Source organism: Delphinapterus leucas, chromosome 9, assembly GCF_059928025.1.
Source record: "Delphinapterus leucas isolate spDelLeu-1000000601 "Yukka" chromosome 9, BTC_Dleu_Yukka2, whole genome shotgun sequence".
Taxonomy (NCBI): Eukaryota; Metazoa; Chordata; class Mammalia; order Artiodactyla; family Monodontidae; genus Delphinapterus; species Delphinapterus leucas.
This window is the reverse complement of record NC_143137.1, coordinates 28,452,476-28,465,341: the sequence shown is the minus strand read 5'-3', so window position 1 is coordinate 28,465,341 and position 12,866 is coordinate 28,452,476. Positions and strand designations below refer to the sequence as shown.

General features: G+C 37.4%; 1 protein-coding gene across 2 annotated transcripts in view; it reads left to right on the top strand.

The window, feature by feature from the left end:
- Positions 1 to 12,866, top strand: part of PTPRZ1 (protein tyrosine phosphatase receptor type Z1) — a 163,483-nt gene that overhangs the window by 98,058 nt on the left and 52,559 nt on the right. For both annotated transcript variants that reach the window (XM_022582351.2, XM_089917460.1), the window contains exons 7-9: positions 2,067 to 2,224; positions 2,392 to 2,542; positions 11,483 to 11,667. In XM_022582351.2, coding sequence (XP_022438059.2) covers positions 2,067 to 2,224; positions 2,392 to 2,542; positions 11,483 to 11,667 — 494 coding nt within the window. The remainder of the gene's footprint in view (positions 1 to 2,066; positions 2,225 to 2,391; positions 2,543 to 11,482; positions 11,668 to 12,866) is intronic.

The following is a 12,866-nucleotide window of genomic DNA, read 5'->3' as shown; positions in this document are numbered from 1 at the left end:
GATTGCTGCCCATATGAGTGAGGACTGGTACACAAAGAGCAAAATGGCCAAGGCAGTGCCATTGGTAAGTGCTGTTGGAAAGATGCAAGATCAAAAATGGGACTCTTCAAGGAGACAGATTTAGCTGGGTTGTTTCAAGGTTCTAAGACTAGATGGAACACTTAGGAAAGGTCTACCAATTTTTTGTAGGAATTCTCTATTCTCGATACAAGTTATATATCTTTGTAAATATAGCAGGAATAAATCAATATTTTTATTATATATATGTAAAATCTGAAATATATTTTCTACTCTTTGTCCTGCCTTTTTACTCTCTTAATGGTGACTATTGATAAATAGATCCTGAGTATCATGTACATCATTTTTCCCTTTGTGAATAACACTTTTTGCATGCTATTTAAGAAATCTCAACCTACCCTAACGTTATGGAGATAATTTTCTATGTTTTCCTCTAAAAGCCTTATTAGTCTGTTCACATCTAGATCCACACTCTATTTAGAACTGATTTGTGCTTACGGTGTGAAGTAGGGAATAAAGATTCATGTTTTTCTATAAGGATATCCAGTTGACACAGCAGTGCATATTGAAAAGGTTAATCATTCATTACATAGTAATTTTTCTGTCTTAAATCAAGTAACCATATATGTGTGTGTCTGGACTCTTTATTTTCTTCCATAGTTCTCCATCTTTGCATAAATATCTCACTATCGTGATTTCTATGGCCTTATATAGTAGGTCTTCCTACTTGGTATCCCTACCTTTGTTATTGCTCAAGATTGTCTTAACTTTTTTTGTGGTTACATTTAGATTTTAAAAACAGAATTTCAATTAATACACACACAAACACACACACACACACACACACCCCAACACCAACCCATCTGGAATTTTGATTAAGATGTCATTGACTCCGTAAAACAACTTGGGGAAAATTAACATCTTCACAATACTGAATCTTCCCATTAACATGATATTTCCCACCATTTTAAGGTTTTATCTAATTCTCTCAAAGTTTTAAAATTTTCAGTGTAGATGTTTTACACATCACTTGTTAGATTTACTTGTATTTGATATTTGTTGCTATCATGTTATATTGTTTGAAATTTCATTTTCTATTGTTTGTTACCAGTTAATAGAAGTACAATTAAGTTTTATATATTGGTGTTGCATGCAGTGACTTTGCTAAACACACTTATTAGTTCTAATAGTCTGTAAATTATTTTCACTATCTCACATGCTCAGCTAAGTTATTTGAAAATTATGATGACATCATTTTTTCCTGCCCAATCTTCATGACTCTTTTTTTCTTTTTCATACCTTATTGTAAATAAATAAAGTAAATAAATGGTCCCAGTCCTCCAGTTCAATGTTAGATAAAAATGGTGGTATTGTAGAAGGATTCCTTGTCTCATTCTTTATCTCTAAGGGAAAAACTTTCAATAAGTCATTTTTAAATATGATGTTTATTATAGACTTTTGAAGATATCTTCATCAGAATAAGGTTTTGTTTTTCTTTTCCACAAATTGGTATTAAATCCTATCAAATGGTTTTACTGTATCTATTCAGATGGCCATATGATTTCTGAATATCTTTCATAGGTAAAAATAATCTCTCCAGCATCTTGCCCATGTAATGATAAAGCATCTAGCACTATGTAGGGATATATGCAAGAAAATTTAGAGTATGCCAGTTTTATCACCATTTTTGAAATAAATCTAAAATGTTCTTTTTTGTTGTTGTTTTTGCGGTACGCGGGCCTCCCACCGCTGTGGCCTCTCCCGCCGCGGAGCACAGGCTCCGGACGCGCAGGCTCAGCGGCCATGGCCCACGGGCCCAGCCACTCCGCGGCATGTGGGATCCTCCCGGACCGAGGCACGAACCGCGTCCCCTGCATCGGCAGGCGGACTCCCAACCGCTGCGCCACCAGGGAAGCCCCTAAAATGTTCTTAAAATTTCAGTTCTGATTAAATACATACCAAAGCATATGTCTTTGTTTCATAGGAGCTTTGAGCAGCTAAGTTCCACTGTTGGAATTTCAGCTGAGATGTGTGTGATTCCTTTGTAGGGAAACAGGCTGTGTTGGATCCATTCACATTGCTGAACCTTCTGCCAAACTCAACCGACAAGTATTACACTTACAATGGCTCCCTGACATCTCCTCCCTGCACGGACACCGTTGACTGGGTTGTTTTTAAAGATACAGTTAGCATCTCTGAAAGCCAGGTAATCTTGGAAATTCAAACAAATGAAGTAATTTGAAGCAATCTTGAAAGAATTATTTTCTAAGCTTTACTATAGAATATCTGTTTTAAAGCACTTGCCGATATGCCTTTGAAGCAGATACACAGTTAAATTATGTGTTACTATATGTTAAATTATCTTCTTTCCAGCTGGCTGTTTTTTGTGAAGTTCTTACTATGCAACAGTCTGGTTATGTCATGCTGATGGACTACTTACAAAATAATTTTCGAGAACAACAGTACAAGTTCTCCAGGCAGGTGTTTTCCTCATATACTGGAAAGGAAGAGATTCATGAAGCAGGTGTGTATTGAAATATAATTTTGTAGGAGGTAATTGTGGTATAGTGGAAAATATACAAGGCTTTGATTTTTGGAAATATTTTGATTATAGCCTTGTAGTTTTAGGTAAGCACTTTTAACTTCTCTGAATCTCAGTTGCCATTTTTATAAAATGGCAATTAAAAATATCTGTCTTTCCAACATGAATAACCCCATTTTGCAGACAAGAGACACAGATTCAGTAAGGAAAGTAATTTTTCTAAAATACATAGTAATAGGTGGCAAAGTCACATACACACCTCCACATTCTTTGTGTCATTTGCCTGAGCTAACAGCTATAAGAGAGGGATGAATAAGGGGTGAGGTGTTCAGAGCTTGGGGAGATCACTTCTGGTTGGGATGACTAGGGAATCTCCGTGGGAGAACCACATTTGACCTGAGTCTTGATGTGTGATTTGGGTTTTAAATAAGTACTCATCCTTGTGCTGGCAGCTCCCAGAGAAGCCTAGTACCTAGTAAGGATTGAAACCAAAGGCACTGAATTATTAATGAATAAAAAGTGAGTCTTTCCCCCAGTTTCTTTCTTTGAAAGAAAAGAAGTTTGTCCTTGTCAAGTCCAGGCGATGGAGAGGAGGGAAAGTCTCTGGAGTCTTTTGAAGCTGACACAGCAGTCAGAAGCCTTTGAAAGTGTCCAGAGGACACAATCAGTTGCATCTACTGACTTGTTCTTTTCAGTTCACACTGAGGGTGCACTGGTTCATGAAAGAAAGAGTTGAAGTGGCCTTTGCTTTGGGCACTGAAAACCTTTCCAAGTACATGGTCTTCTTTGATCCCCATCCTGCAATGAATTTTTGGCCGTGTATAATATTAATTCAATAATTGTCTGCTTTTGAAGGTTGGGCATTAAAACAGCATGCTTTTATTGTTTCAATGTGATATTTTGGGGAATCGTTTATCCTTTAACAACAACAGAGCACAAGACAACAGTGATGAATAGCTGCACTTAATGTGACATTGTTTCAAATTAAATTGCCCCAAAGTGAGGACATTTAATTATATTTCTACCAAAAATAGTAAATACTAAAACTTCCTGTCTGGTAAATAATACACAGTTGATTAGAAAAAAGAAACAGATTTACCCATCTCCTTTTCTGAAATGCAAATGACCAAATCACAAAGTAAATAAATACGATTTTTTGGTCATGTACTTTTATTAGTTATACTTTATTAAAACCCTTCAGTGGCTCCCATTGCTTTTAGAATAAAATCCAAACAGTTTGTCATGACATGGTAGGGCCTATTCAGCACTTACTGGCCTTAGTGCTTACCCCTCCCTGGCCAACTTCCTTCCCTCATCCCCACCTCTATGAGGTCACTGAAGGGGGCAGACCACACTCTCCCAGGTTGCATGTTCTTCCCTGCTGGTCTCCTCCTTGTTCTTCAAGACTCAGGTAGACCATTGCCTCCACTGGGGAGCCATCTCTGGCTCTACCTCCACCCCTACCAAGCCTGGCTCTGGCTCGGGGGCACAGGACTGTGCCCTCGTGAAGGTGCCGTGCCCATAGGGTGCAAGATGAATGATGCTCGTCTGGAGTTCCTATACGCTGGGCAGCCACACTTCTTAGCAGTTGCCATTGTAGGATATTGTCTGTTTACTTATCTGTCCCCCACCACCGTCTGAGCTCCAAGAAGGAAGTAACTAAGTCTTTTATCACTTTACCTCCTTTGCTGGGCTAAAGTAAAGCTCTCATTCATCAAATAGTCACCAAATGACTGAAAAATCCATTTGCATATATAATAAAAATATGGCAGGCTATGCTCAATGGGTGCCTCTTGCATCGTTTAACATGTAAACCCTTATGTAAACCCTTCCGTTTTAATGTACATCATTGTTGTTTTTCACAGTTAAGGGATGAAGGCTAAAAATAATAATAACAAAAACAGTAATAGACCAGTGTGTTCAAACAAGCATTGGCCGTATTTTCCTCATTTTATAGTTTGGGAAGCTGATATTGAGTGGCTCACCCAAGTTCATGGAACTGTAAAAGGCTGGAGTCAGTATTTGAACCCAGGTCTTCCTAATTCTACAGACTTTCAAAGCTCTCTCCACTATGCTTTATAAGGGAACATAATTTATGCTTACATAATTTTATAATAAAAACTGATGACTTTAATGACATGAAGCTTTTTTAAACATAGTATTGGCTCTTTTCAAAAACTAGGACAATTGAATTCTTGCATTTTCCATTATGAGTATTTGCATTCACCAAGCACGTATTTTCTGTGTGCATATTCCTGTGATTTTTTTTTCCCCTTAATACACTATTGCCCTTCTACTTTCTCGAACTGAATTTGAAAATAAGAACTGAGGATTGCATTTTTTTCAGGATTTAATCTTTATTAAATTTAGTCTGAAAATGTTTTTATTACATGAGCATTGTAAAAAAGGAGAAAATATAGATAAGCACACAGGAGAAAATAAAAATGCCTTATACTGTCATTACCCAGAGATAACTGCTATGAGGATTTTGAGGAATATCCTTCTAGGTCTGTCTCTTAAATTAAAACTATATTATTGTATCTCACAAAAATCAGGCTGTACCACACTTATCTGTTTACTGATTTTGCTTTACTTAATGATGTAAATATATCATTAATCACATTCTTAATTTTATGTACTATTCCATTGTATAGTCATAGCAACTTATTAAATCAGTTTCTCAGTTTGGGACATTCAGATTATATTTATATATTTTGCTATTATAAATATCAAACATCCTCATTTTGACCATGAGAAAAGTAAGAGGTGGCATGAAAATTGTTAGAATTCTGCTCTTGGTAAATGCATTGTAGAAAAACATATTTTGCAAAATATCAATACATTATAAGTAATTGCAAAACCCATGAGAGGTCTGCATATCCATGCAAACTTCTTGAGGGTGGAAATCAAGCCTTATTCATTTTTGCATTCATAGGAAAATGCACTCAATGTTTGTGAATGAATCCATATTTTACCAGAACTTCAGTCCTCTATTTTTGCATTTTTACCTAGCGCTGCCATTTATTAAAAGGCATTTATTTTTGGCTTCAAGGAATGGGCGGTGGCTCTTCTAAGAATCACAGAATTTAATGGAATCATCTGATCTTGAAGGAGTTAGTAAAAGCTGTCTCTTAGTTAATGAGAAATACGTGTCAGTAACCATACAAACATAACGTGTGTGTAGAGGAGGTGAAGTCCAGGTTTGCCCCCTGCCTTCCAGGCAACAGATGCCTCCCTGCTGCCCTCTTATCCCACTAGCAAGGCTCTCCACCTAGAAGCAGGGGCCTCCTGACGCACAGTAGGAAAGAGCTGGGTCTTTTAAAGCCCAGTCGACTTCTGGTTTCAAACCGCAGTGCAAATACTTATTCGTTATATAAAAATTGTCAAGTTATTTAATTTCTCTGAGCTCAGTTTCCTCACCTATAAAATGTGAGTTCAAAATGGCCACCTTGTAGGGTTGTTGTGAGGTTTAAATGAACTAAAGTTTGCAGAGCAGTCCATTCCCTTGAACATAATATGCTCCAGACCCATAGCTCCTATTACTGTAGTGTATGTGTTTGTGTGTATGTATACACTCATGTATATATGTGTGTGTATGCATTTATATATTTGTATATATAGAATGGGGCAAGCTCTCACAAGTACGGCGTGCTATTCAAGTTTTCCATGCTTAAGGATTTTGTTTGTTAAGTAGCATTATAAATGCACTTTAAATCTCATTTGTTAGCATTGTAATATTATTTAATGCAAACTTTTTTTAAAAAAACCATAAAATATAAAATGCTTTTCAAGGCAGGGTAGCATGAAAAAAGTGTCTTCATAGCTTAATGTTGTATTTGAGCTATGAGAAATTTCCTGTAATTTCCTGAAACATGTCATGATGCATTATGCATCGGTAGACCTACCTTCTTGAAGGTCAGTAGTTGTAAATAGCATTCATTAAGGTCACATGTACATTAACTCTGTGCTCTAACTACCTGTAGAAAAGTGACATGGAGATTATTTACTTCTTGGAAGATTATATGTTACAAATTGAACTGTTGACGAAGTTACTGTGTGTTCCTAGAGAAGATTGACTGAATTAGGTAGAATTCGAAAAATTTCTTTTGGTTATTTACCTAAAGGGAATGGCATATAATCATTGAGAAGTGCAAAGCAGTGATAGATCATTTCTAGTTATTTTTAACATTTGTGGCAATCTTTACATTCGTTTTATTAAGATCTGCTACTCCGTGAGGGGAAATCACAACCTTAATATTGATTGTCTTCTGAGTCTGTCAGTCTTCAAGTTCCTCACGTGGTAGTCATCAAATTACCTGTCTCAATACTTTTTAAAATGAGGCTCATAAACCTCAAACAAGGATGTGGTGGATTTATCAGTGTGCATTCATGGAAGTACTTTTGCCATGGGCTGTGTTAAACTGTACCAAACCTCAAACAATGGGAAATACTGGGTAAAAACCTAGTGACATTTTCTCTGCCACTCCCCAAGGATCACCACTCTGTCTTTTCACTTCCATCTACATTTTTACTCATATTGCGTGGAGGTAAGACTGGGCCTTCTCCCTTAGGGCATGTGTCCCTTCTCCCAGGATGGGCACATAGAACAGCAAAGGCAGAAGGAAACTCCTGTCTCCTGCCCTCGACCATCGGCACTGACTTTCGTGATTAGCTAATCACGAGATATGTCATAGGGAAAGAGGTGTCATGTTCTCCTCCTTTGTGCTTTTCCTTCATTTATTTCCTTTTCTTTTCCCACTTTTTTTCCTTTTTCCTCATGACATTCAACGCTTTGCCTATTAATCTTTTGCAATTTGCTCTGCAAGGCATACGCATTCCTATGTAGGAGGTATTCACTCTCCATATCCATTCATTTAAGTGATGAGAAGGTAAAGGACTTTGTGTGAGCTAAGTGTGTGAAGGTTTTACAACTTTTAGTGAGAAAAACATGTACTTTTGAAAAGCACAACCTAATTTGGTCTAAATGGCAGAATTTTTAAAAGTTTATTTTGCATTCCTCTGTAAATGGAGTCTAGGATTTGGAAACTAAAAGCACCCATTACATTTAATACCTTACTAAATTTAAGGATTAGAGGAATGAGTTTCCTATAGGCAGGGATGGCACCGTCTTTATTTGTATGCCCAAGAGTACCTGGAACCAAATAGATGAGAAGTGAATGTTAAAAATAAGTTTTTAAGTAAGAACATTTACCACTCCCTTAAAATGGAGACCACATTCTCATTCTTTATATGTGAGGATCCCTTGCATGTGAACTGAAGCGCTTACTTGTATTCTGTATGACTCGACGTGGACTCCAGATTTGTCACAGCCTGGCTCATAGCCACAAGCTTGCAGAAACCCGATTCTCCTTCCTGGCCAGTGTTCCTTAAAGGATCAGTAACTGTGATCCAGATCACATGTAGCTTGTAGAAAGGAACCAGGGCATGCGATTCATTCCTAAGGAAGGAAATGGGACCTCAACATATTGTAGTTCTGAACTCCCCATAATCAAGGAAATTATATTTTTGTTACTATTTTATTACATTTATTGGTAGCTTGTATTTGGTGTCTGAATATATGTTGATCTGGAAGACACTTCTTGATTTTCAATCCAGATAATGAGCTTTATGGAGTGTATGTCCTTCTGATAAGATAAACTATTTTCAATACAAAATATAATGAAAACTTAGAAAACTTTGTGCAAATTAATAACTTATTCCATAGTCATTACGCAGCTTTATGTCTGAACACCAAGTAGTGTATATAAAATTAACTAGATTGTTATTTAAAAGATCCCGTCCCGGGCTTCCCTGGTGGCGCAGTGGTTGAGGGTCTGCCTGCCGATGCAGGGGACACGGGTTCATGCCCCGGTCCGGGAAGATCCCACATGCCGCGGAGTGGCTGGGCCCGTGAGCCATGGCCGCTGAGCCTGCGCGTCCAGAGCCTGTGCTCCGCAATGGGAGAGGCCACGGCAGTGAGAGCTCCGCGTACCGCAAAAAATAAAAATAATAAAAGATCCTGTCCTACCTTATAGAAGGGCAACCCTTTGGCAAGATTATAGACTATATACGGAAGTACTGGTCTTTCTCTTGAATACATTCTAAAGTATATATCTTTTTTCCATAAAATTCTGTATTTCAGCATCTAAAGATAAGATTCAGCGGCAGTTTTATAACATATTACTAAGCTATGATTATCAATAAGCAAAAGGAGTGTTTAAAAAACAAATTTCTAATTACAATGTAAACTTAAACTCTTAAACAAATTACTAATAAGCTTTTACAGAAGTGTAAAGAAGAAAACAAAGGAATGAAAACCTGGTGGCAAGGAAATGTGAATTTCTTTTCAGAGTCCTACTTTATATTAATGCTGATGAAGTACCCACTGATTTCTACTATTAAGGCAAGATAAACATAGACGTCTGACCAAAATTGCCTGCATTATTTAGGAAGTAGTCCTTTGGGTATTTTGCAGCTAATAATTTTACATTTTTCTCAGTTTCTCAGAGTTTTATGTTTTGTGTACATGCATAAAACTCTAATGCATTTTAAGATGGTTTCATCTTTGAGGAAGAGATAGTTCACTTTAAATCATTCTCACTCTGTACAAAGTGGGAGTGATTTTTGAACAAAATCTGCAAATGATATTGTCCAGAATCACTTTCCGTCTTTTAAAAACAGAATTGGGATTCATCAGAATCTAGGCTGAGGCAGTCCTGTTCCTCCACCTGTATAGTTTGTTAGCAGCTTACTTCTGAGATGCTTTGGTGGTCTTCTGCCATCTGGCGGACGCTAATAGAATTGTCACTAGATAGAGTAACGATGATGGAGCCTAGACCTGAATTAGAATACATTTTCTTATTCTGAATTCGTGGTTTTTGATAACGGAAGAATTGTCTTCTTGTTCCCAAAGGAACACCCCACCCTACATCCTCGATAAACAAAAAATAATATATAGTTTTAACAGTGAAAACTTCTGTCTCTAACTCATACAAAGTTATTCATATATTGATTTAAAGAGTATATGTGTATATATATTTATGTTTATGTTTATATATATTTATGTTTCTCTGAATCATTCATATACCATTGCTAGCACAGCATACATATGCCAAAATATCTATTATTAAGTACTGTAATAAAATTTGTTTCAATTTATAAGGTCAATTGTTAGTTTTGGGTGCCCTCCCATGTTCACGAGAAAAACTACAGACTGATAGAGACAAAAAGGCTTTTTGGTCATATTCTGATGCTGCTGCTTGCATGTTTTCGTTGGGTCCTGGAAATAGTTTTGGTAGTAGTGATGATTGGTTGGCTTAAGTAAACTGCGTGGTCTCGTCTAGTGGTTTGTAACTTCTGGTATTCCTTTAAAGCAAAGCCTGGATTCTGTATGCGAGCACAATATGCTCTACGAGCATAATCTTTGGCCTTAGAGACCTTTCTCTCCCTCTCTTTTGCAAATCTATCTGGCCTATGAAGAGATTATATTCATTACTTTGCCTTGTTAGCAGAGTATCATGAATTTTGTAATTTTTATCCTCACAGTTAGTCCAAATGATCACATTATGAATGTATTTCAGAAAGTATCAGAGTTTTCTTTCTGATGGGACTACATTTTTGGCATGATTCCCAGCATGGGTTTCAATTCATTTTAAGAAGTCCCTGAATGAGTTTCAGTATATTTCTTCAGCTAAGACAAACACATCTTCTAATTCCCTGAAATTAATTGCTTAATCTATTTATGATGCCAAAGTGGGATTTTTGTCAGCAGGTCTGAAAAATATTGAAATAATAGTTTTAGTTGTTCTTCTCTGGTTTTCTGTCATAGGGAATTTTTAATTAGTTTAAGGATTTTCAAACAATAAAACGTCTGATAATAGACCATCTTTTATCATTGAAATTCTCCTCATCCTGAGCTAAGCATATTTGTCAGGTACCCAACAAGTGTAATAAAGACACCATAAACTTGAAGATATCCTTTGTTCCTTTATTTTTGAAAATGAATCAGTATGCCAGATATATTCAAGACAGTGTTCTGGGCAATACAGAAATATGAAGCTCTGGTTCTTATGTTTATAATCTACTAAAGGAGTTAAGACCCATTCGGAAAAAATATATATAATAGAACAGGCAATTATGCAATGAAATAATAGTGGTAAAACAAAACAGACAATTGAAAATGACAGAGATCACTTCAGCAGAGATCAAAGCGTGCATGACAGAGAAGGTTGCGCTTGATCAAGACATTTCCTGAGTGGGAAGATCAGACGTCAACAGATAGAGATAGGAGGTGTCGACTGAAAAAAAAATGCACAACCTAAAAGTTGAGCGTTATGTTTTATTCGGCAGACGTTCTAAGCACTTCAAGCCCGGGAGACAGGACTCTCAGATCACTCTGAGGGACTGCTCTGAAGAGGCAAAGGGGAAGCCAGGATATACAGGAGTTTTTGCAACAAAGACCAGGTAGTCAGAACATCAAAAGATTACCTACTGTTAATTAAAGAAAACCAGATATCTCAAGTTAAGGAATTTAGCATTTTTCTACGTATCGGAGGATGCACGAGTCTGGGCTCACTGAAATCATTCCTTTGATATGCACCTCAGCTATCTGGGGTCAGCTTCCTGTACACTGTCATTCTGAGTTTCCTCAGGGGGCACTGTTGGGGCAGCTGTAATGTGATGGCTTGACGGCTGCAACGTCCTTTGTTCACTGATATGGCGGGCAATATTTTTCATTCACAGAAGGAAGGAAGAAGTATCTCAGATACAGGAAATGGCATGAACAAAAGTGCCACAGTGGGAAAGTGTAACTTTTTACCCTTTATTAAAATACAACAAAAATGTTCACAGAATATGTTTCACTTGTTGAAATCCTAGAGGGTGACAGTTGTATCGATAACTGTACTTTTTTTTTCTCTGAAGTTTGTAGTTCAGAACCAGAAAATGTTCAAGCTGACCCAGAGAATTATACCAGCCTTCTTGTTACATGGGAGAGACCTCGAGTAGTTTATGATACCATGATTGAGAAGTTTGCAGTTCTGTACCAGCAGTTAGAGGGAGAAGACCAAACCAAGCATGAGTTTTTGACAGATGGCTATCAAGACTTGGTAACTATAAAATCAATTGTTTCGTGTATTGTAGTTTAATTTTTAGGGTAAGAACTTAAAATGATTGTATATTGATGCCTTTCATGACTTTAGACTTTGTATGAAGCTCTCTAGTGGGGTGAAGGGGACACAGAAGCTATATTTAACTATGTCAGAACTTACAGTGGTTGACACTAGGTTCTTACTAATGTTTTGAATTACATGGAGACCACAGCTTTGCCAACAGCAACATTGTAGAGTAGACACTTATGGAAGACTTAGAACTGGAGATCATCTAGTGCAGCCTTTCTTTACAAAGAAAAGGACTCAAAGAACAGTTAAATACTTTATGCTCTCCCCGTTGGGGAAAGAATTGGGCCTGGAATGTCAGTGCTCTGATACCCTCGTATGTTGTTTCCCCATCATACTGAATCAGCACAAGGGAAATAGAGTAGGGGTCTTGAAAGCCCTTTTCTTTGCATCAAATTTCCAAGTAACAGGGCTTCCCTGGTGGCGCAGTGGTTGAGAGTCCGCCTGCCGATGCAGGGGACACGGGTTCGTGCCCCGGTCCGGGAGGATCTCACATGCCGCGGAGCGGCTGGGTCCATGAGCCATGGCCGCTGGGCCTGCGCATCCGGAGCCTGTGCTCCGCAGCGGGAGAGGCCACAACACTGAATTGAGATAGAACTTTGGGGACATGAGGCAGGTAATCCTTAGGAAAGGATCCACGTCCTCTTGCTCCCCACCCATGCACAAGAATTAAAGAAAATAAAGTACAGATTCCTTCTGTGACCTGAACATCTCAGTATTAAACTTTGCCCTGGAAGGGAGGTGTTGGGGTATAGCTGAGAAAACCCCTCAAGAAAGCCCCCAGTATAGGTCCAAGACATTGAACTCTGAATACAGACACTCACTGGGGTGTCACTCAAGCCCTAGGAACCTGCATTTAAACAAAAGCTGGTGTTGAATATCATATAAACAAAATAATGAGATTTGTAACAACTTTTTAATTCAGATGTCTAGAACAAAGACTATGAATTGAGAAAGTTGTGGAATTTATGAGAATATACTATTTTTCACTTCATAATGATGTGAAGAAGATAATAATTCTATTTATATAGACATTTTAAATAAATATTTAAAATACTATGAATTGAGAAAGTTGTGGAATTTATGAGAATATACTATTTTTCACTTCATAATGATGTGAAGAAGATAAT